The 23,237-nt window shown below is 41.5% G+C and overlaps 1 protein-coding gene across 2 annotated transcripts in view; it reads left to right on the plus strand.

Moving 5' to 3' along the window:
- GRIA4 (glutamate ionotropic receptor AMPA type subunit 4) overlaps window positions 1-5,681 on the plus strand; it is a 237,345-nt gene extending 231,664 nt beyond the window's left edge. For both annotated transcript variants that reach the window (XM_050908180.1, XM_050908103.1), the window contains exon 16: window positions 5,517-5,681. In XM_050908180.1, coding sequence (XP_050764137.1) covers window positions 5,517-5,681 — 165 coding nt within the window. The remainder of the gene's footprint in view (window positions 1-5,516) is intronic.
- The last annotated feature ends 17,556 nt before the right edge of the window (window positions 5,682-23,237 follow it).

Consider the following 23,237-nt stretch of genomic DNA (forward strand, 5'->3'; position numbering starts at 1 on the left):
TACCTAGAGCTCCCTTGCCCTTGCAAATAGCAAGCCACATGTCTCCTCTGTTAACAAAAAGCTTGAGCTACATTTTCCTGAAATCACTGAGCCATCCCTATAGTAGAAGTAAGAAATAAAAATTTAGGGAAAGGAGATGAAGAATATAATTTTTATGTTGCCACCTAGAAAAATTTTTGGAGGAAACAACTGGAGATACAATTATTATTTTTTATTTATTATTTATATAGCGCTGGAGTACACGGCGCTGTACAATAGGTGAAGTGTGCCAAACACATAACAGGTCCCTGTCCCATGGAGCTTACAGTCTAAAGGCACAGCCGGTACCATATCGAACCATACAGTACAGAGCAAACACAGAGTGAGCAGAGAATGGTGTTTGAGCATGATAGCTGGAGCGCTGCAAGGAATAGGTGGGTTCTCGGGGGGCGAGGGAGGGGGCTTGGCATACGCTGGCTGGGAAACTATCCCAAACATACTGTCGCTCTGTAGTTTTCTTTTGTTCCCTGTTGTACAAGAAGTCATGACCCTATATTTTCGTTTTAACAAAGCTGCCTAATTTCCCCATGTGAAAAAAAGTCTTAGGGGTCCACTTTGTTCACTAGTGAAAATGTGAGGCATAGTAGGTGTCAGGGGGACTCCAAGAGTATAGGCCAGTGTTCGTTACTGTGAACTGGGAATCAGGACTTCCAGATGCTAGTATGAATCTCCCAAGTTCACTGCCTACTGTCACCAGTAAGGGTCTTAAAAAGAAATAATCCTGTGCAAGTAATTGTGCAAAATGGAAATGAAGAGATCTTTTTCCTTTAAATTCTTTAGTGATGTGCCCACAACTGAGAGTGTCCCCAGGCTGGTATAAAAGTAGGAGTCCCAGAAAACATATTCCTTATCAAGTTTACAGGGTGCGATGCATCCAAAACATAGTCTTAAAGAAAGCAAACAAAAACCCAAAGCTCTCATTCAAATAGTGACCTGACCCAAACTGGCTTAGCATGCTAAACATGGCATGACTTGACAGTCCCCTGAGTTCCCACCCAGCTCTGTGATTCCAGTGCAACAAACACTATGATTATACTTGTAGAATTTATTTTAGCCTTACTGTTTTCGTGAAATAAAAACCAGGGCTGAGTTTTATTTTTTAAGGAAAGACCATAAGTACCTTTCTCTAAAGTTTGGATTTTTGTGGGACTTGTTGCAACACAGAGGTGAATTCTTACAGGAAAAAATACATAAAAAATGCCCACGTTGCATTTTATTTTATTGAAAATTCATGTTTGGGTCAGTAAAAACTTCTGATAATCTCTTAAAAACATTTTAGGGTGCAGATATTTAAAAATTCACAAAAAAATAGAAATAACTAGGATTTCAAGCAACTATTTATAGACTTCTGAAATTCTTCATTCTACTTATTTGCCATAATAATTACCTGAGACATTTCAGCATGTGAACTTCTTATAAAACCGGTTATGCTTATATGTGGGAGACTGCCAAGATCCAGTCATCCTCTCCTGGCAGGGGTTACCTGTGTGCCGTGCTCTGTACAGGGTGACTAGCCATCTGTTCGTACGCCTGCTAGTCATAAACCCCTGCTAGCTGGCAGCAGTACAGAGCCCACAACACTGGTTACATATATTTCTGCAGAAATATGTCTGTCATACATTTCGAAACCTTTGATATGTTTATTTATCCAAGGAGTAAAGGGATCTATTTGGGACTAAAACTTGCTAATATGGAAAGATGCTTGGCGGTTCTAACCTGCATGAGTAACCAACACACTGACTTTTTAAGCTAACATCAAATAGTTTTAATAGTATATGTTTTAAACTAATACAAAATAGCTTAAATAACCCGCTTGACAATTAATATTCATTACCATGCTTTTTCTTTTAGTTTAATCCAGTCAAAAGTCAGTTGCCTCAAGGAAATTCACCTGCCTGTGAGGCAGCAGAAAATGAAAATGTAGAACTAGTCTGTATGTGTGGACTAGTCTATATGATAAAGGACTAGTCTGTACGTGTGGGATAAAGACATTCAGAAGGGATGACAGGCTATTGCACCTGCTGAAGGCAGGGAAGGAGGTTTGCTTTAAGGAGGGAACAATCCCTTCCTCTTCCCCTGGGCAGCAGTTTTCCATTTTTGTGTATCGGTAGTAAGCCCGTAGTACACTAGTTGAGCTGATGCCCTGAGAACAGTATGGAGCCTAACAGCCTTCTCTCCAGCTGCTCTAGGGAAAAGCCCTGCTGCGTTCCTCACCCCAAACCCATAGGCTTTCGAAGCGATTGTCCCAGTATCCAGCCAGCCACCACCACCACCTCTCCATGGCCTTTTCAGTGGGCCATGAAGCTCGTGAACCAGCTTCCAGTTCAGCTGCCTTCTCTTGCTCTCCCATCCCATGCTGTTGTTTATAATTAACGAAATTAATTACAAAACTACAAAAAGCAATGAAAAAATTATTAAATTAATGACAAAAAAGGTGAAGTGCTACAGGATGGCTCAGTAAATATGTAATGCACTTACTTTGACTTGAATACTTCCAATTTCATATTCAAGATAGAAAAATTCATTAAAAGTTCATCTTAAATATTTGTGCCAAGGACACCTCCATGTGACCCAGGTACTAGAGGAGCCTGAACAATAAAAGAACCCACACAGGCTAGGATATTTGTATTATATAGACTGAGGATATCAGTTTCCTAAATTCACGTTTCCCAATAGGAACAGGGCAGTCAGTGTTTTCACGTGATTAATTCCACAACTAATTTAATCAAAACTAATGACAAATTTGAAAATACATTATCACTATTAACTGCATACACTTACCACACAGAGACTTTCACAATTTGGGTAATATTCACAGTAAATACCAAGACTTTTCCCTCTCATCCCAGCCTCTCCTGAAACTGTTTCTGCAGCCAGGCCATAAATCTGAAATTGTAACAGCACAGTTAAGCAGAGTATTAGCCTGGCTTATTACCTATAGCGTAGTTTAAAATACAACACAGAAGCTTACCTGGTTACTTGGCACCTTCCCGAGTACAAGTTTGACCTGCTCCTCCTGGCTTTCTTAACTGTCTGGGTTGTTTCCGTGGTGTGTTGCTGAGCTGTTGTTAATCTCTGCCGTGAGAAGAGAGGAGTCATTTTATTGCAGCTTTTTCTGTTATTCTGTGGAAGGCTGCTGAGAAATTGTTTGTTATTCTCATTTGATTTTTTTTTTTTTTGGTGGATCCCTTTTTACTGTCTTTCTGTCCTGAGTGTGTTGTCAATGGCCAGAAAGCTATATAGACTGAGCTACAAAACCACAGTTACACATAACTCATATATCCTATATAAATCTGAGGTCACTCTCAGATTTCCCAGTGGCAAACCCTGAATGACCATGAACAGATAGGTGATCAAAGTGGTGGAGAGATGCTGGTACATAATGACGACTTTCTGGGAGATTTAGCACATCTGGAGTAAGCTGTCCCTTTTCCACCCAAGTCTGCATTCTAATCTGGTTTGGACTCTCATTCCAAGCACCTTGGTTTTTTCTTGCCATTGACCAAAACATGTTCTGTGCATTTCTGCAGGCAGTTACCAGTCCTTGACATCCATTTGCAATGGGACTCTGGACATGCAGTATGTGGAGCTACACCACATTGCATTGTGTCTGTGCTTTGCAAATGCATAGATTTTTATTTGCTGCTGGGGAGTAGTTGCGGTTTTTGGTACTGTATGGGCCCAGGTCCCCACTCCCTCATTACCTCTGCCTCCCTTTTTATGTCTAGCTGTTGAATTAGGTCAAGATATGTTTGGTAACAGTCCCTGTCACAAAGTACTGTGGCAGCAGGGAAACTTTTCAAAGGGTGACTTTGGACATTCCAGTTGATCATTATCAAAGCCAAGGTTTTTTGACATAAGGGAAATGCCATAATGCCCTCTGTAAGCTGAGGCCTTTTCTTGAATTTGGCTGCTTGTGAGGGCTGAGGTTTTTAGGGTAATTGATTTGGAAAGTTGCTTTTATATCCAAGCTCTGGCTGTGCCACAACAGCAGCTGTATTTTGAGAACTTTTTTGAAGGAGCTACTGATAGCAATGCAACATTAGACTGGTGCATTTTCACAGAAGTGCACCCAGAAGCAGGGGAAATGTTTGGGATTTTTAAGGAATCTCCCTCATCCTTATATACACACACTCATATATAAAATTAACTTCAGCATATCAAACACCAGCTCAGGATTTCACTGCTACCTCAGAAGGAGAAACCGGGCTCAGAGGGACAAAGTTCTAAATGCAGAGATCAGTCATAAGGCAAATAAAATGATTTTATGATGTTTGTCATCCCTTTGCTCCTATGTGAATGCACCCTCCTGTCTCTCTTTTTCCAATTGGTGTTTCAGATTGCATCCCTGCACACCAATTACATGAGTTAGTTGCATAGACTATAGCTTCTGCTGACTAGAAATCAGATTTCCCCACTAATTAGTATCTTAGCATGGTATCTTTGAAATCTGTTTCAACATAGTGTAGTTTGGGTGCCTGTCGTTCCAGATGTCCTTGCTGCATTGGCTGTCCTTAGACAACTCCCCAAATTTTAGTCATCAGGAAATCATTTAGTCTAAACTAGTCATATCTTGGCTTTTTCTATCATCACATGAGAGAGCTCTTTTAGATTCGGTTACTGATTTTTTGATGACTAAAGTTAGATGGCATAACTACAAATCTTTTTTTTTTTAACAAATCCAAAATTTTTGCTTGAGTCAATTAGTCCCTAAACAAGATATTTTGTTCTGATTTACCTGAAAGTAAAGATATTGAAGTAACAAAAATTTAAACCTTCTTGTGGAAAATTTAGACCTAATGTAGAGAACTATAGAAAATTGTATTTTCTCTCAATAAACTACATTTCCTTTGAAAGTTCCCACTTTCTCTAATTGTAAGAAAACATATATATGAAAAGAGATTTGAGGACAGTTCTCAGATTTACTGATACTAAATATGTGCATTGTGAAAAGAAGTAATAACTTCTTTAGATTTGATACATGGAATTATCACGAAGATAGCTGATACAGCTATTGCAATATATAAACAATTTTCAGTAGTTATATTTTATCTTGACATTCCTAGTTGAAGGTCTAAGCCTATAAACACCTGTGCATGACTTTATTCACAGATTCTAATGCTTTCAGGTTCATAAAAGGTCTTGATTCTCATTTCACTGTATATAAATGTAGTTTGAAGCAGTTTAGATGAAGGTATTGCCTCTTCTGTTAATTTCTTGATCAGATTTGGATTTTATATTTAAATCAATAATGATTTATTGTAATGAAATTTACCCTCCGAATTGCTAGTCTCTTTTCCCCTAGTAGACTTAAATGCTATTGATTATATTTATGATGATTGCTATTATATTTAATGTTAACATGAAAAAATGCAGATGTCTAAAATTTAATATTTTGGTGTTTGCTGTGTCCTGGTTTGTTGAAGGACAGAAACATGGTAACACTTTCCTCTTTTCTCCTTTTTTTTCAAACCTAGCTTACCTTTTCTGAAGCCATAAGAAACAAAGCCAGATTATCCATCACAGGGAGTGTGGGAGAAAATGGACGCGTATTGACTCCCGACTGCCCGAAGGCCGTGCATACTGGAACTGCAATTAGACAAAGTTCAGGATTGGCTGTAATTGCATCGGACCTACCATAAAAACCAAAAAAATAATTGAGTGCCTTAATCAAACTGTGTTGGTGACTGATGGGAACACAGCACAGACTGTAACGACATGGGAGTGTCATTGATGAACTAATAATTTGGCTGAGAAAGGGAAGTACGTCCAAATGCGCCAGACATCATCAGCAACAACGTGTGCATGAGCTCAGCTCGGAAACCCAAACTCAGATTTTATATCAGGAAAATTCATAATTTAGTTTTGTTGGGGGGAGGGGGCTGGGAAGGGTGTATTAACAGCAACAAATTTCACTTGAGTGGACTTAAAACTAATAAGACTTGCCAATTTAGCGCATTAAACTGTGAAGAACATGCTCAGAAAGGACAACATTTTGGTCTTTGTCTTGACAAAGAGAGAAAAATAGCTATAGAAGTCAATGAACATGCTAACCTGTGTCTCCAGAACATCAATATGTACAATGGAAGAATACTCAGCTGTTCAGCTGTAGAAATGAATCACTAAACTGTGATAAGAAAATAATAAATATGTAAATCCTGTGAAAAAATAAAGAAATTATTTACATTTTCTTTGAAAAAAGAGGAATATTGAAACATGCTTGCTTTTTAACTGATGTAAATTCGGTAGAGGACAACACAATTCTTTTTTCTAACCATCTTAGGGAACAATTCATTGCAATAATTGATATAAAATGCCATCACTGTAATAAAATTCAGAGACCTTTTTTTTATAAAAGTTGTTGGTCATCCTCTTGTTTGCTGTTACCTTCATTCTGTTCCATCATTCCGTGTTCCACAGATTTGCATTTGTCTAATACAAGAAACAAAATGATAAAATGTTTAGAGTACGTCATCAGTCTGCAGTGTAGAATCAAAAGAGACTACGGGTCACTCATGTTACAGATATTATTTATAATCTTGTTCTGTGTAAGAAACTGTGGTTTTTGTACCCACCAAAAAGAATAAAACAACAAACGTTCTTATAATATTGACAGAGCTTGAGTTGTTTTCTGATCATTAGGGATATCACCTGGAAAATAGAATAAGGTGGTTCATTTCGTACCACAGGATGCAGGACCTTCTCCCAGACAGTCTGAGTCATAGAATAGAATCATAGAATCATAGAATCATAGAATGGTTTGGGTTGGAAGGGACCTTAAAGATCATCTAGTTCCAACCCCCCTGCCATGCACATTTGTGAAGTGCTTTTAAGTCCTTAGAGGTGAAGCTGTCCAAGTATTGTCATGATTATCCGCTAGGTATTTTAGTACTAGTCACTAAAACCCTTTCTGAGAGGTTAGGGAACCATTTAGCGGTAGGGTTTATTCTCTGGGTAGGTCAAGGGATGAGATACCTGGGAGCCGGAAAGTACAAATGACAGTCTTTCAGACTGATGTGATACATACAGCATGCTTGGTACCCAGCAACCTCGGTTTTCATCAGCCAGCCTTTCAGTGGCATGCCAGGGAAAGGCTAGCAGGCACCATTTGAATAAAAGCCGAATGTCGACAGGAGCAGGCATGTCTGTAGGTGCAAAGTTGTAGCAAGTCTCTTCTGCAGTGGTCATTCTCCTTGGCCACACTGGACACTGCAGTGGTCTCCAAATCCAGAGTATTGCCACCAGTGTAACAGCTCCATGCCAGAGCCCAGACCACAAATCAGATCAAACTTGGATTAATCATAGCTTGTAGTGCCCTTGTGATTTTGCCAGGCCCATGAGGAGTCGCGTTCAGATGGCTTACATTTCACCAAAGCCCCTGTGGCTGGTGCTTCTGTCAGCCCCCAGGGCTCCAGGCCCTCGCAAAGAGGAGTGTGGGCACAGGGTGGAGCCTAACGCTGCCAAACGATGACCAACCCTCAACCACTGCAGCAAAGGACAACCAAACAAAAGCACTGCTGAGATGATACTCATCCTATGTGATACAGACATCTACAAAGTAGGTGTTCGCTTCAGTCGAGGTATCGACAATATAGATATGAATTTCTTTCTTACCTCAAATACTCTAGACACCCTTTATAGTTACTGGAGGGAAATAACCAATGAGAGGGAATTACTTCATCTTAAAGTAGACATTAAAACATCAGACTGCTAAATCACAGCAGCAAGAGCCTATATCTTTCTACTGACTATAATCTAGGCTGAGGGTGACCAGTTCTTATACAGAGCTTGACAGTGCAGGCAAAGGTGAAAATAAGATGATGCTTACCCCTAAGGCACAATGACTACAAAGTGTGCAGGGATCTTAGAGAAAAAGACACGTAACACTACAATGACTTACTGTGACTAAACTTTATATCCTTGTTTTACTGGCATGTTTACCTCATTCATGAGTTACTGTAAACTGTTTGTGTTTCTGTGGCCAGAATGGTGAGCTGTCTGGTTTTTCTTCTGTTTGAGTAAAGCTGGGAGCTCCCTCTCAGACTTCTTTTTACAACTGAATTTTAAAAGCAACTTCTAGGTTGCTTTTTTTTTTTAAAAAGAAGTATCTTGATTTTTCATAAAGTAACATATTAGAGGCTGAACAGACTGGGAGACTGAGTGTGAAGGATGCTGTCTATTTTGTTCTACTGTGTATGTCTGTTTTTCTAGGAGCTCGTCTTCATCCTTTCCTCATTCAGGACTGTGAGCAGTGCCGGTGCTATCCTGGGATATTTTACTGTCTTCCAGTGTTAATCCTCTTACATGCTCCCCTGTCTCTTTAATGCATTACATTTATTTTTCACCTTCAGTAAACAGCCCATCACTGCAGTTAGGAATGTCACTCCATGGAGCCCATTCTTAATTGCCTAAGCCAGGTTTCCACTTGGCAACGAGACCCCCAAGTCCTTTGAAATGTCTTGTCCAGTGTCAGTAACTACCAAGGATCCCCACCGAGAGGATTCACAATCGAGCAGCATGAGCAATGCAGCTGCCGAGCAGCATGGCCATGGAGTGGTGTGACCCAGCAAGGGCGTGCGGCCAGCAGCCACGGGGGGAATTGCCACATCCTCTCACCACTTCCAAGCCTTGTCCTTGGCAAGGAGACGCTTTGCTGAAAGAAAACTTGGTCAGATGAGGTGAAGAGGAGACTGACTTTGTCGATGCCTGTCATAAAATACCAGAGATATAAAATTTAAAAAAAAAAAAAAAAAAAGAAAAAGAAAACTGGATGGGAAAATGCTACAGCACAGAGAGTTGACTAGAGTTCAGGTGATTGAGAAAGCAATCTCAGGATATTGGTCTGCTCTCTCCACAGTAGCTTACTCTGTTGTCTTATTCCAAGGGGGTAACCGTTGCGTGACTGCTATAACCGTCTTCATGTATCTATCTTAGCTGCCCCTCAGACATTTTTTCTTTTGCTTTTCTCCCTTCTGAAACACTAATTTATCACTCCTCTCTGTATCTTCCCCCCATCCTTTTGAAGATCAGTACCAGAAGTCACCCTCCTCCCATGTGTAGGAAATGTGACCCAAAGGAGGAGATCCCTTCCTCAGGTCAGGTTCAGGAATGCCATGGTCTCCATTCTTATGGGTATGAGGGTCTGAGGCTCTGAGCAGCAGTGGAGCAGCTCCTGGCGACTGCTTGTCTGCATCCCGCCCTCCCAGCACAGCAGTCGTGGCTCTCCTCCATCCTCCTCTCTTGCTCTTTCTTTAGCCACCTCCATCTAGCAGCTTCATGGCAATGACTGGCTCAGAGGGAGAAAAAATAAGCAAAAAGGAGGCTATTAATTAAAGGAATATATTAATATTGAGGCATTTACTCAAATATCATCCACAGTTTTCCAACATTTTGCCCTCAAAAGAATACAGGCAACAGAACCTGACCCGTTTTCCTTCACATGGGATGCCCCAAGCCATGCTGCCTGGCCTCCAGCTAATGGTCCAGAAAGTATCCCATCAACCTCGAGTCATATCTGCCAGTCCCAAAGGCATCTCAAGCACCACAGAGAATCAGAAAGAGCATAGGATAGCCATATGTGGGCAAATGAATTGAAGGTGATCAAAAGAGTGATTCTCATCAACTAAAGACTCATTTCTTCTTCATAAACCTAGGCATTTGGGGTCACTTGGAATGCCTTTGAGTATCTCACCTAGCCTTCTACTACAAGTCCAGAAAAGCATGAGTCTCCTGTAGATCCTGGGTCAGATCTAAGAGCCCTGTGCAGATGTCTCAGATGGCCTAAGGCATCTCAAATGGTACCAGGTACCTGTGGGAGAGTAACTGAATTGTGTCCTATAGACTATTCAGCTGAGTTGTTTTCAAGCTTCCATTGACTAGATCTCCACAGAGTATGAAAAGACCTTAGACACATAATTTTCCTATAGACATCTACATTTAGCTATCTTAATGATGAACTGAATGATATATGTATTTATCTGCCTCTAAAATAATTTCAGTTTTGATGTAATCAAGTGCAGCTATTAACATTAATACTTACAACAATATTAGACTTGTCTGCAAAATAAGTGTCCTCTGAGCTGGTGTGAATCACACTGTAGGACAAGCCTGCTTTGGTGTTCACTGTTGTATTCGTTGTTTTTTGTTCTACACATTCAACCCTCCCACACTGGTGGTGTATTCTATTAAACACCTATTAAATTAAAAATCAGTACAGACTTGCTGGGTTGTCTGAGGACCTCACATGCAAAATTAGTCTTACACAACCGCTTGTTATTGCTGAATTTCACCTAGAGACTGTCCTGGGAGCTGAATGTACATGTTCTGAGTTGAATTTGCCTCAGTGCAATTGAGAACAGAGCCTGAGGAAAGGAGTACAACTTTATACAACTGGTTGTAATCTGTGTGTGGTGAAGGAGGAGAGTGGTACCTGTTCACCTCTGTTCCTTAGTAATTCTGTAGTGGCTTCTGCTCTGATAGGATGTCAGAATGAAGAGGAAATATTCTTTAATTCGGTGTAGAAACTCCAGTGTTTTTCTGCCATCTCAAAGTGTAAGCAGACCTTCATCCATGACTAGACAATTACAGCAGAAGGGAGCTCCTCAAGCTCTCAGCTGGCAGAATGTACCTACTACACTAATGCCAAGAGCAAGAAAAGAAGGGCAGCCTGCAAGGAGCTGCAGAGATTTGTTGTAGACATAGATTAATTAACACTGGTACAACAAAACGTATAACTGGCATGCAACAGCCAGTTAAACTTCAGCTGGAATGTCTAAGGGTAAGAAGTCACCAGTGGAATTATAAATAGAAATCTAGAGTCACTTCCTTTTCTAAATGAGAGGAGTGTCACAGATTCCGAATAACTTATTGATTTCATGTCAATTGCATTGAATGTAAGGTCAGGCAAGCTGAAACTAGTAAATAAGAATCATAGAATAATTTATATTGGAAGGGACCTCTGGAGGTCATCTGCTTCAAACCTCCCTTTAAAGCAGATTCAGCTTTGAAGTTAGATCCAACTTCAAAGTTTGAGAGGCTTCTCAGGGTTAGTCCTATCAAAATTTTAGTATCTCCAGTGTTGAGATATTGCATAACCTCTCTGGGCAACCTCTCCCAAGTTCTGACCACCCTCAATATTTTCCTAAGTTCAAAATTTTGCTAAATTTTTTTTTGCTCTGCATTGAGAGTGGATTCAAATGTAGCAATACATATTCCAAGCTGCTTACTTAAATGCAAATGTGTATTTTTATTTGTGTAACTGAGCTCAGAATCTGGATGGATCTGTTAGATGAGACTAAGGCACGCTGTCATCACACTTCAGAGGAGCGTGCACTGCTGTCAGCCTTTCCTTATGGCTAAAATGAGGATTCACGCTCGTAGCTCACCAATCCATCATCTTCCATTAACACCAAACATAAAAAAGTTATGAAGGCCATACCCTGAATGTCTTTTTAAAGTGATATATCTCTAATAGGTCTAAAGACCTTCAACATGGCTAAACTGTTGAAGTGGACTTTGAAGTGCTTTAATTTTATATTTTCCTAAGACTTTGAAAAAAATTATATGACTTTTCAAGTTATTTTATATTTTAGCTATTCCTGTAAGGATTCCAGTACTAAGGCCTTGATTCTACCCAGCCTTATGCCTGATACTAATTGTTTAAATCGACACAAAATTGATGTAAAAATGCAACCACTAGTGTGGATGGGAAGATCTGATCCGGTGAGATTTTTAAACCTGTTTTGGTCTAATTGTGTAGAAGTTTTGAGGAATTTGGAAGGCACAAGACTGTGGCAGTTTAAATCAAGTAACTCCGTTAAAAGAGTCATTTTACACATTACAGTAGTCATCAAGTCCATAACAATGTAACAGAGGTGGTGTCTTCCCTTCTTCCACCATGCCAAGGTATGTAAGAGACTTTCCATGCCTTGGTGAACAGACTGCAAGACTGCAAAAATTAATTTTTTGCCTGTATTGTAAAAGGAACACTGTTATATTCTGTTTACCTGCAATACTGTCAATTGCTAGAATTTCCCTAACACTTGATTCTGTAACAAATATAAGGAAAAAAATGCTTTTTTCACTAAAGGACAGAATCAATATTCTTTAAAAAATTCATCCGTTAAAAGACCCATCACAAAGATTAAGAAATAACTACTGGAAAGCCTATAGAAAATTCAATGGCATTCTGAGAACATCCGATGATATTTGGGGTGACACTCAGTGACTTTAAACATCTGCAATGTAACTATCTAGGAACTTGTAGGATGCAGTATATCTGACTGATTTTAGATGACTGTTTGTGGGTGAGATAGTCATGCCCTACCAATCTTTTCTGAGTTTTGTTGGTGAAGACAACCAAGGGTGACTAATTAAAATGTTGACATTTACACTACAGGTGCCTACACTTGGCCAAATGACTCCTGCTCGTGGTGACCTAAGTCCAGCCACGACGTTGTGAAATAGAGTGAGACTAGCTCTGATTGCAACGTCAAGGAGACAGGGAGATAAGGACCGAGTTGCTACTGTCACCTCCAAACTATATGTTTATGACCTTCAGCTTCACAGTATCTGATGCCTGGCGGTCGCTTGTTTGCCACTCTCTGAATAAACACACTACTTTGGTGTGTGCTGTTCTCATAGCTGCTATTTAGATACCACCAGCCCCTAGAAATGACTGCTTTCCCTGAACTCCAAAAGATTATATTGGTTGGTACACATTTAATTAAAATTACCATTTAATTAGTATAAGACACTGGTGAGCTGGTGGGAACCCTTGTTACAGCAGCAGCTGGATGCCCTGAAATCTGAATTCTCAAAGGAGAGGTGAGAGGAGGTGGGAACACATCTCCCTGTTGGGGCCTGATGATAAATGTCTCTCCAGCCCACCTCAGGCATGACGCTTTGCATCAAGAGGACTGAAGGCAGGTCAGTACAGCCATCTTGAGGACCTCTGGAGGTACAAGGCAACACTCTCTGGGCATTTAACCAGGTACATTTTCATTACAGCAGGAACTTGAATCTGTATCTCCTACGGCTCAAGTAAGTTAACTAACTATTGGCAATACAGAAATTTTCAGTTTTGATCCTCATCATTGGAACTATTCCATGGTTCAGACCCAAGATGGTAACAAATAAATTGAAAATACATGGAAATTATATCATTTATATGGAGACTAGGTATAAGAGTTCACTTCATTTCTTAACATAGGGAATATTGAAAACTAACTCTAATACAAAGCAACAAAACAAAGTCACTGTGTGAAACATTGTATTGCATCGTTCCCAGAGAAAATGTACAAAAAAGCTTCCTTTTAAAACAAGCAGTTATCACTCTAAATAATGTTAAGAAGGAATGCCTGCTGTTTCTCTAGAGACATTGCTGAGTGCAAGGGAGCTGTAGCAACCCTCAGGAAGGAGGCTGTCAGACAGGTTGAGTTACACTGATAACCGTGTCAGATTAAGTTAGGTTTGATATTTTCCAAGTGTGCAATCAGTCACTGAAGGCTTTGAAGTGGCAAGCATGATGCAATTGAGTCTGAAATTCCTGCAGAGTTCCTGAACAGAAGGGGAGGTTTCTTTCTTAAACATGTGGGCACAACTTCTAGCCTGTCTCCTCTTACTCTGCATCAAACAGAGGCTCAGGAGAGAGGGTGCAGTTAAGGTCACTGCTTTGTCTCAGACAGGTTTCTCAGTGCTCAGAAGAGAGGAGCTGATGTGGAAATGCTGCTGCTTCCTTCTCCTCCCATTTTATTTGGTCACGGGGGACATGCAAAACCTAAAAGAAGGCTGTAAGACATCTGAGCCACTAGCATGTAGAGCTGATAGGATTTGGTCCATCATGCTCATCTACTTTCCCATCCATTCAGACCTGACCACCTGATTATCACATCCCCTGTTAGGAACTGAAAACCAGGAGTCACTGTGACATTAAATTAACCTAGTGTGCTGGTTTTGGCTGGCATAGAGTTAATTTTCTTCATAGTAGCTAGTATGGGGCTATGGTTTGGATTTGTGCTGGAAACAGTGCTGATAATGCAGAGATGTTTTCCTTATGGCTGAGCAGTGCTTACACAGAGTCAAGGCCTTCTTTGCTGCTTCTCACACCACCCCACCAGCGAGGAGGCTGGGGGTGCACAAGAAGTTGTGAGGGGACACAGCCGGGACAGCTGACCCAAACTGACCAAAGGGATATTCCATACCATATGATGTCATGGTCAGCACGCTTAGCAATAAAACTAGGGGAAGAAGAAGGAAGGGGGGTGGGACGTTTGGAGTGATGGCGTTTGTCTTCCTAAGTCACCATTAACGCGTGATGGAGCCCTGCTTTCCTGGAGATGGCTGAACACCTGCCTGCCGATGGGAAGTCGTGAATGAATTCCTTATTTTGCTTTGCTTGTGTGCGCGGCTTTTGCTTTCCCTATTAAACTGTCTTTATCTCAACCCACGAGTTTTCTCACTTTTACTCTTCTGATTCTCTCCCCCATCCCACCAGGGGGGTGTGAGCGAGCGGCTGTGTGGGGCTTAGTTGCCAGCTGGGGTTAAACCACAACACCTAGGAAAAAAAAATGACGAACGTTAACCTTTGCCTTCTACTTTTGGCAAATTCTGTGGCATGTTTCTACAGACAAATCATAGGAGTCCTGGCCCAAAGAGGAAACGGGCTGATGCTTTTACTCAGCATTGTTGTCACCATGTAATTCTCTGAAGGCCACTGAAGCTCTTTGGGACTGTGTGTGGTACTACAGCATTAGCAATTTGTGGTCAACCTGAAAAATGGTCTCTGGAGATTTAACATTCCCACAAGGCAACAGAGGCTTTTGACTTTCCATCAGCATAGTGAAAGTGAGGTCCACCCAAACCAGAGTCATACTATCTCATCTTCTTACGAGTCTCAGTAACGGTCACAATCCACACGCAAGTCACTTTGTGCGGTGTTCATTTGGCCGCTTGTGGATCCGCAAACCAGAGTAGAAAGCCCTTTTCTCTGGTGCTTTGCTCTGGCTCCTGCTTCTAGCCCCATCCTTTCTCCTCCTCCCTCCCTGCTGGGCCACCTCAGTCCTCTTCCCTGTCTGTGAGATTCTAGACTCGCATCCTGCCCTGTTGGACATCAATGGGCTATAGCTAGTGAGGAGGAAAGGGATTGATGAAAATGGAAATTTGAATGGGCAAGTTGTGGACCTGCGCTACTGGTCACTCTCTGGCTGCCTTTCCTCCTCGCAGCTCTCCTGCTGTCCCGCACACCCTCTCAGCTCTTTCCTTATTTCAAGCCCCACAACAGCCCTGATCTCTGGCATTTTCCTGCCAGAGCTTCCTCCGTCAAAGCCCAGCTCACGCCTTGGTCATGAATTTCCTTCCCTGCCCTCAGTTTTTCCACCTTTGCTCACCTACACCAAACCCCAAGGCTTTCTCCCACCCACTGGGGTTTCTTCCACTGTTGCAGCTCTTCTTTGTGCCAAGGTGCCTTGATTCATCCCTGATGAAGGCTGTGATCTTGTCACCACCCAGCCCACTCTTTCAGGGCTATATAGTAGTATCTCCAGTCCTCCATGACAGCTAACCTCAGACTAACTTTTAAAACTCAGACTGGTTACACTCTTGTCCCAGGACTCTTCCCAACCAAACCACATCCATCGTGAAGTCCATATTGAAAGCTGCCTCCAGCTCAGGCCTGATGCATGGTCACAATTAAAGCACAAGGATTCCTTCATGTGCATTGCAGGCAGTATTCCTAAACATGATCATTATTTTGTCTGCAGGAGTATGAGGATGTTGGTGCATTTTCTTCCTGATTTTTTGCAGTAAAGCTGCAGAGCCACTCATCCTTCATTCCGCATTTCTGTAGTAGATTACTCCTACTTAAGTATACAGTTTTACATTTGTCCATCTTAAATTGCATTCAGTTTTTTCTATACTATTTATCCAATGTGTAAGCTTCATATAAAACTTTTCAACAGTTCATACTATACAGAAAATAATAAGGGAAAAAGGAAGGAAAGAGCATGTTTTAATAGTGAGAAATATTATTTCCTTATGATGAATTACAAGCTGCAGTGCCATTAATATTTAATACAGCTGATTCATTTTCAAAAGTTTTCTTGTTAAAATGGTGATTTCCTGCAAAACGTATTGCAGAAAGGCTGCATGTGAAGTCATGACTTCAGAGTTGTTTTCAAAATGATAGTAATGCAATGTTTTTGTGACATTAGCAACAGACAATGTTAGGTTGTTATAGCGACAGAAGTGATGTGATGACTTCATGGAAGCGAGTGACGTTATGGTGACAGTTTGGGAACAGTTGCTCCATTTATGAGCTTGGCTTTGAAGAGAAAAGACAGATGAAGATTTGTAAATCTAAAGCTTCTCTGTGTATAAAATGCCAAATATCCTAACTTCCCTCTGACTAAATCTACAGCTGAAAGAAGATAAATATTTCAACAGTACTTCCTCAGGCCCATTTACTTTAATATCCATTAGGAAAATAAGATTTATACCCATACATTAAGTTTGTAATATGGGATGAGCATCACAGTTCAGTAAGGGCGATATATCTGAAGACTTTCCCAGTAGTTGGAAAGCAGAAGTAGTAGTTTCTAGGCAGGAGAACATGCTTTCCTTTTCTGGTTAGGTATGAAGTCATCAATCAGAAAACTTTCTCTTCTGTTTTTGAATCAACCCTCTTGGATAAATTCTAAAATTAACTTTAAAAAAAATTTATTCAGTAAAATGATGCTAAGACAAAAGATATCACTTTCTAGAACATCCTTTCTTATGTTCTTTGTCACAAGAAAGAAGAGGAAAGAAAAAGATTTGTACATTTTCCAACTGTGGTATTGAAAATTTATACAGGCCATCAGCACATGAATAAATGCCGCTGAGCAACATTTCAGTCAATGTGAAGACTGGTGTCAGCCCACAATAAAAATAATGAAAAAATGCCAAACTCCACAGTTCCAGCTACCATTAATGTCAAACAGAAAGATGTGCAAATGAAACAGAAACAAAGAAAGAACTACAGCAGTATTCACAAAAGTAGACAGTACTTGGAGAAAGTCCTCGGAATGAGATAGAAAGGCCAAATCTTTTGTGCTGAGCTGTTACTAATGGTCAAGCAGAAATCCAAACATCTTGTTAGAACGAATTCAATGGAAGACCGTTCCAAGAAAACAGATAGCATCTCCGGAAACACCAAGTCAAGAGTTGCGTACAAAGGCTTGAAGGGGACATACAGGCAGTGAAAGGACAAGGCACAGTGGACAGAAGTTGCAAGAGCAGAAATTCAAGTTAGACATTTGTAAACAAAATTTTCACAGAGAGGTTGGTCAAACGTGGAGACAGGCTGCTCAGAGGAGCTGTGCAGCCTCCATTCTCAGAGATATTTAAAAGTTGCTGGACACGGTCCTGAGCAACCGGATCTAACACTGAGGTGTGATGTCCCAGCTCTGAGTGGAGGTTGGTACAAAAACTTGCAATGGCCTTGAGCTTCTTGCAAGTTAAATGCTATTCTGAAAATGTTATTCGGTGGAGGACTGTTTCCTTCCTGACACTGGTTCTGCAACATGAAACAGTATTGTTCCTAGACTGGACAACCTAGAGAGATACAGAAACAGCTGTTTGGCAGCCAAGCAGCTCCTATGTAGTGAACTAAAGAGAAAAAGGATATGAGACTTTGGGGCCACTCTAAAAATACATTTCTGATTTTCAAACCCTTTGCAGCCAGTGTGGGAGCAATGAGTCAGAAAGATGAGGGAAGCAGCAAGTTTCCTGGGACAGGCTGCTGAGCAGGAGGTTCATGCTAAGCACGTGGTGCAGCAGCGTGTGCTGGGAGATGATGTGAAGGGTGTGATTTAAGGAGCTGATCATGCACAAAATGTAACAGTCACCTGCACACCCACAGATCCTGACTCATCCATCTCAATGGGGAACCAAGGATTATTCATGTCTGCTAAATGAATAGTATTAAAAAGATGAGACCATATATTAAACCCTTGCTCCTTATAATGCCCTACTTCCCCATAGCCTCCTTGCTCCCATCTGCTCCTTTCATGACCAGCTACCACGTATTTTCCAAGTCCCCTCCGCTAGGAGACTCCCCATTTTGCAAGATCCACATGTAGTTGCCTGGACTTCTAGTGTCTGTAGGCACACAGTTCCCTATATACAGGAAAGAGGGATATTTTCATCTCTAAAAAAGATTTTAGGAAAAAGAGCCAAAAGAATGGGGAGAGCAGCTACAGCAAAGTCCTGGCAGGGAAAAGGAGATGTGGATAGAGGCAGTGCTGGGGTGGTTATCCTTGCTGGTGGGAGTGAACATTTGTAGCAAAATAAATGCAAACTGTTGCAAATGAATCATAGAATCATTTAGGTTGGAAAAGACCTTTAAGATCATCAAGTCCAACCATAAACCTAACACTGCCAAGTCCACCACTAAACCATGAAGCCCAAGGAGTTGCTGGTTTCTGGTGTTTATTTTGGAAAAAAGACCAAAAAATAGCAGGATTACAAGGAGACAAGGAGCATCTATCAGCATATGATATCGTTTATATCATATAAAGATGATAAAGAAAACACTGATGGTAGTGGGTACACCCACATTTGCTTTCACAAGCTACTCTGTGTGTGGTGCGTGCCGATTCCCATCTCACGATACCCACCTACCACCTGGGGTGTTTATCTTCCTGAGGAACTCAGACTGTGATCATTTATTAGCACAGACAGTTTGGGCAATCCCTTGCTCTTTTCAGAGACTCACAGGTCTACAGTCCAGAAGGGAAAATTAGAAGCATCTCATCGGAGGGCACATATGCCACGGCCCACAGCACTTCCCATGCTGGTGCTGGGCTTTCAAATGCCACTCAGAACTGACTTAAAGATGTTGAGTGAAAGAAAATCTAGATCCCTAGGTGTTTTGTTGCAAGCCCTCAGGGGTAAAAAGTGTCTTTTTTCAAGGTTAAGTGCAGCTATTTTCTGCATCCAGGAATTTGATTGTGTTGTTTTGCCTTTATCTGCTATAACACTCTACCCTCGGAAATCTCCCATGTAGATATTTCTAGACCTTAATCAAGCTATGCTGTCACGACCTGCTCTCTCAGATAAATTAAATCGATTTATTATTTAAATATCTCATTGTACAGCAGTTTTTTCCAACCTGGAATCACTCTCGATCCATGTATCCTTGGGCTGTGTCAGCACAATGCTTTAGTCAGCCATATTTCATACTCCTGAAAGCTTCATCAAGCTAAGACCACTTTGGCACGAAGGAGGGAAGCCTCACCGCAGCCCTGCGAGATCCATTCAGATGTGTGCAGGTGAAGACAGAAAACTCCGCTGCCTTGCCTTTATTCAGCTGTAGATCTGCTGGTTTCTCTCTTCAGGGACCTGGCAGGTTTGCTGTCCCAGCTGTAACCCAAGTGAAGGGATGTTCCCATCTGGTGCTACCTTTCCCTCAGCAAGCAGGCAGCGAGGGCACCTCCCAGGCCCTGCCGCAGCCACCAGCCTTGGATGGACACTCAGGGAAGAGAAGGATGAAGCCAAGTTCCCACCCGGGACCCCTGGGACAGGTTTTCTCCCCAGAGCTGATCTTAGAGCCACACGGCCACCCAAATCCAGGGCAGCCACAGACTGTTGGAGGGAGGACAAGGTGGGATGAGAGCCCAACCACGCTCGGCAGTGAGTTATTATCACATGCTGCAGCGAACATGTGGTGGCTTTTTCCCTGCCTACTCCTCGTGGGCCTACGACCTTATTCTGTTAATTTCAGTGGGAATTGTAATGAGTAGGTGAGTATGTCCTCTGACTTGGTATTTCAGGCAGAAAAGATTAATTTATGTATATTTGATAATTGGTGATGCATTTCTTAATTTGATTTCTTTTGGATGATTTCCTATATACCCACACATACACAAAAAAAACAAAGGACAAAAAGTTTTTGGCTGCTGTACTTTGTATATATCACTAGCATAGTACATAGGGGTTGGTGGGGGGTTTTTTTGCAGAATACGTGAGAGCTGCTAAAACTTATCAGACAGACTCCCTCTGAAACTGAAATTTCTTGTGTAACCCTGGGAAAAATATTGCACAGGCAATAGCAGTCCTGGCTACCCCCAGAACACACCAGTAAGTCTTGGCATCAGCCTTTATTTACAGAGAGAACCACGTCTCAGTTATCATTCTCCTTCAGTCTTTGCATCCTCTGTTGTGCTTCCAGAGATGAACTGGCTGGTATTTCTGTGATGAAGTTGTCTGTCCATTTGTAACCCTGTTGAGTCAGCTTGGTGCTGTTATCAAACTTGGGTGCAGATGTATAGGAAGCCACTGAAGGGAAGTGCGCTGAGAATTGATTTGAGCCATTCTTTCTGCTGCTGACCTAAATATGCTCAGCTCTTGCAAACCTGTTTGTCCCTGAAGATTCCCACCACCTATGAAACAGTATCTGACAGGGTTGCACAGGTTCACAGTAGTGCCATTGGAGGTCAGATTTCAATAAGGAACAAGCCAAAAATGCTAAATTTAAATATCCAGACTTTGGAGGCATTTGGTTTTAGTTCTCACAAATCCCTTGTTATTCTTTCCTTTAATACTTGTTTGAAACAAGTTCCTACCATTTCTCCTCCTTTTGTTCAGTCCTTACTATTTCCCTTCCTTCTCCAGTATAAAAAAATCTGTATATTGGGCAGAAATTATCCAGGCAGCCATTGTACCTGAGGTTTGGGAAATCTGAACAGGACACTGCAGTTTTACTCCCTGTCTCACTACACTGATTTAAAAAAGAATTTAAAACTTCAGTTTGAACTCCAGGTTGATTGAATTTTTTATAACAATGACAAAGAAGCAGAGATAAGGCTAGGACAAATATTTCCAATGAAAATGCAGGATTAAAAAGATCAGCGTGGAATTTACATTATGAAAAAACAAAGACACTGTCAGAAAACAAGCTTGATGGGAAGACATTGGTTCACCTGAAAACGTGGTCTCAAAGCTCCCCATTTGTATCTGTTGGGCTGAATTTTTCTTTCTGGTATCCATTTTCAGCTATCAAATTAAAATTAAGTCTAAACAATGACGTTAGAAGTTGTGCCACATAAACTGTATCTGCTACAATTCTGGACCTGCTCACTTATCTCAGACACTCATCCCAGGACAGTCTCATATCCCAGGCCATTGACAAGAAATACTCTGGCAGGGAAATGTGCTATGCAACTAACCTGAGCAGCTCCATCCCGTCTTTCCAGTTGTGTGATTTCCTTTTCCTTGGGTGTACCCCTAATTTTCTGAAAGTCTCACCATGAAAGTTCACCATTACTTCTGGAGGAACGATTTCAGCCTAAAATCTATTTAGTTCAGTCTCATCCAATCAGTTTAAATAACCAGTACAAACACTTCTTAGCAAAGGATCTTGCTTCTTCCTTTCTTTTTTCAGTCTCAAAGAGGCTTTTTTTTTTTCTTAGGAGACTTTGAATCAGTGCCCATGATGTCCTCTTGGTCACTAGATAGGGATAAGTGCTTTAAATTTCATTAGGAGTTGCTAGTATTGTTAATTTGGTCTCTTCTTGAGAGTATCTCTGAATTCTCCAACTGTCCTTGCTCTCCACCCTTTTCTTCTTCTCTAGCTCCAGTTGCAGAAGCACAGCGATGGTGGGCAGGCTGTGCAGCAGATGAGAAACCCCCTGCCACAGGACCCAGACTGCTTGTGCCACACTGGGCAAGAATAATTAAGGAAAACAACCACCTCCTTCCCTCCCACTGATGAATATCACCCAACCAAAAACGTCGTGTGTCAGATTTGTAGTATGCACCCAGATAACAGCACATCAGCACCCTGGAGAAGTGTTCGTCTGCATCACCTGCAGGCTCAGGGGCAGCTCTTATCCTGGGGTCCACGGGGTCCATCTCCATCAGAACCTATATTCTCCTAAACCTCCTTTGAGTTATATGCACACGTGCACACATACACACACACACGCACGCTTTCTTGTTCAGATCTCCATCAACTGGAGAGCAGTAGAGACACTGCTGAGTACTCTGAGCTTCCATTGGTGCAGGCAATGGTGAGGACGTTAGCACAGTGCTGGTCAGGAGAAAGCCAGTGCCCCTGCCACCATGTGTGCCACGTAGAGGGTCCTGCTGACCCCAAGGGACAGTGGCAGATCCAGTTTGTCTGGAGATTGCTCCCTTCCCTTTGGCAGTGGCAGAGGGGGTTCGGGAAGAGGCTTTTCAAAGTCTGCTCCACTTGCACTGTTTTTGTGTTTCCCCTAACCTCCTTCTGAACTCTTGGATGAAAAGCTGTGAACTGAAGCTCACAGAGCTCGGTTTCTGTCTTTCCCACAAAGACTTTTGTTCTACAGGAAATAACTCTTTTCTACAAAAAGAATAAACATATGAACTACTCAGACTTAACAATGCTCACATATCAAAAGGGACAGTGTGAAGAGGGCACGAGGGACTTATTTTCTGAATGGGTTTGCTCATCCTGAATAAAAGTTGGCATCTTCCAATAGACTGAATTTTCTTTTCTAGCAAACAGTCCAGCTAAACTGACAAGCTTCTGAGTACAGCCTCCTAAATAAACAGCGTTGTCTCCTTCTTGCAGAAACATTGCAATTATTATAAATACTGCACATGGGAAAACAATTTGAAGGAAGGGGAGCTGGTGGGCTCCAGGAAGGAGGAGGAGCCGGCATGTGCACTTTGATTCACACGAAGGGTCCTTCTGTGATAAAAATGAAGTAGGGCAAGTATTTGTGTTCACTTCTGCCTCTGAAAGAACTGCTTCCAGAAAAGACTTTGTTATCAAGATGATCTATGGCTAAAAATTTAGATTATCTAGATCTTCTATATAAGGTCAAATACAAATCAGTTCTTAGAAAAGCATGTGACAATGCATATTTAACTCAAAAGAAATGCTGTTTTTTCAGTCTGAGACAGCTCAGAGGTCGGTGATAACCCTTAGCTTGTTCAATAAAAGTAAGAGTTTTCCTGGATACCATTCTGGATTAGCCCACGATATCTCCTTTATATTTCTGAGCCAAAAGATCTCTCCAGCCCCAACTTGTAAAAGAAATAGTGCTAGTTCTTTTAGCTATAGTCTGCTCTGAGTGATTTAGAAAGCCATTAGTGCACCAGCCACCAGCCCTAGAGCAGACGGTGTGCCAGTGCTCTGGGAGATATCTGCAGGGAGATCCACACGCATCTAAAAGCAA

The sequence above is a fragment of the Gymnogyps californianus genome, chromosome 1, assembly GCF_018139145.2.
Source record: "Gymnogyps californianus isolate 813 chromosome 1, ASM1813914v2, whole genome shotgun sequence".
Taxonomy (NCBI): Eukaryota; Metazoa; Chordata; class Aves; order Accipitriformes; family Cathartidae; genus Gymnogyps; species Gymnogyps californianus.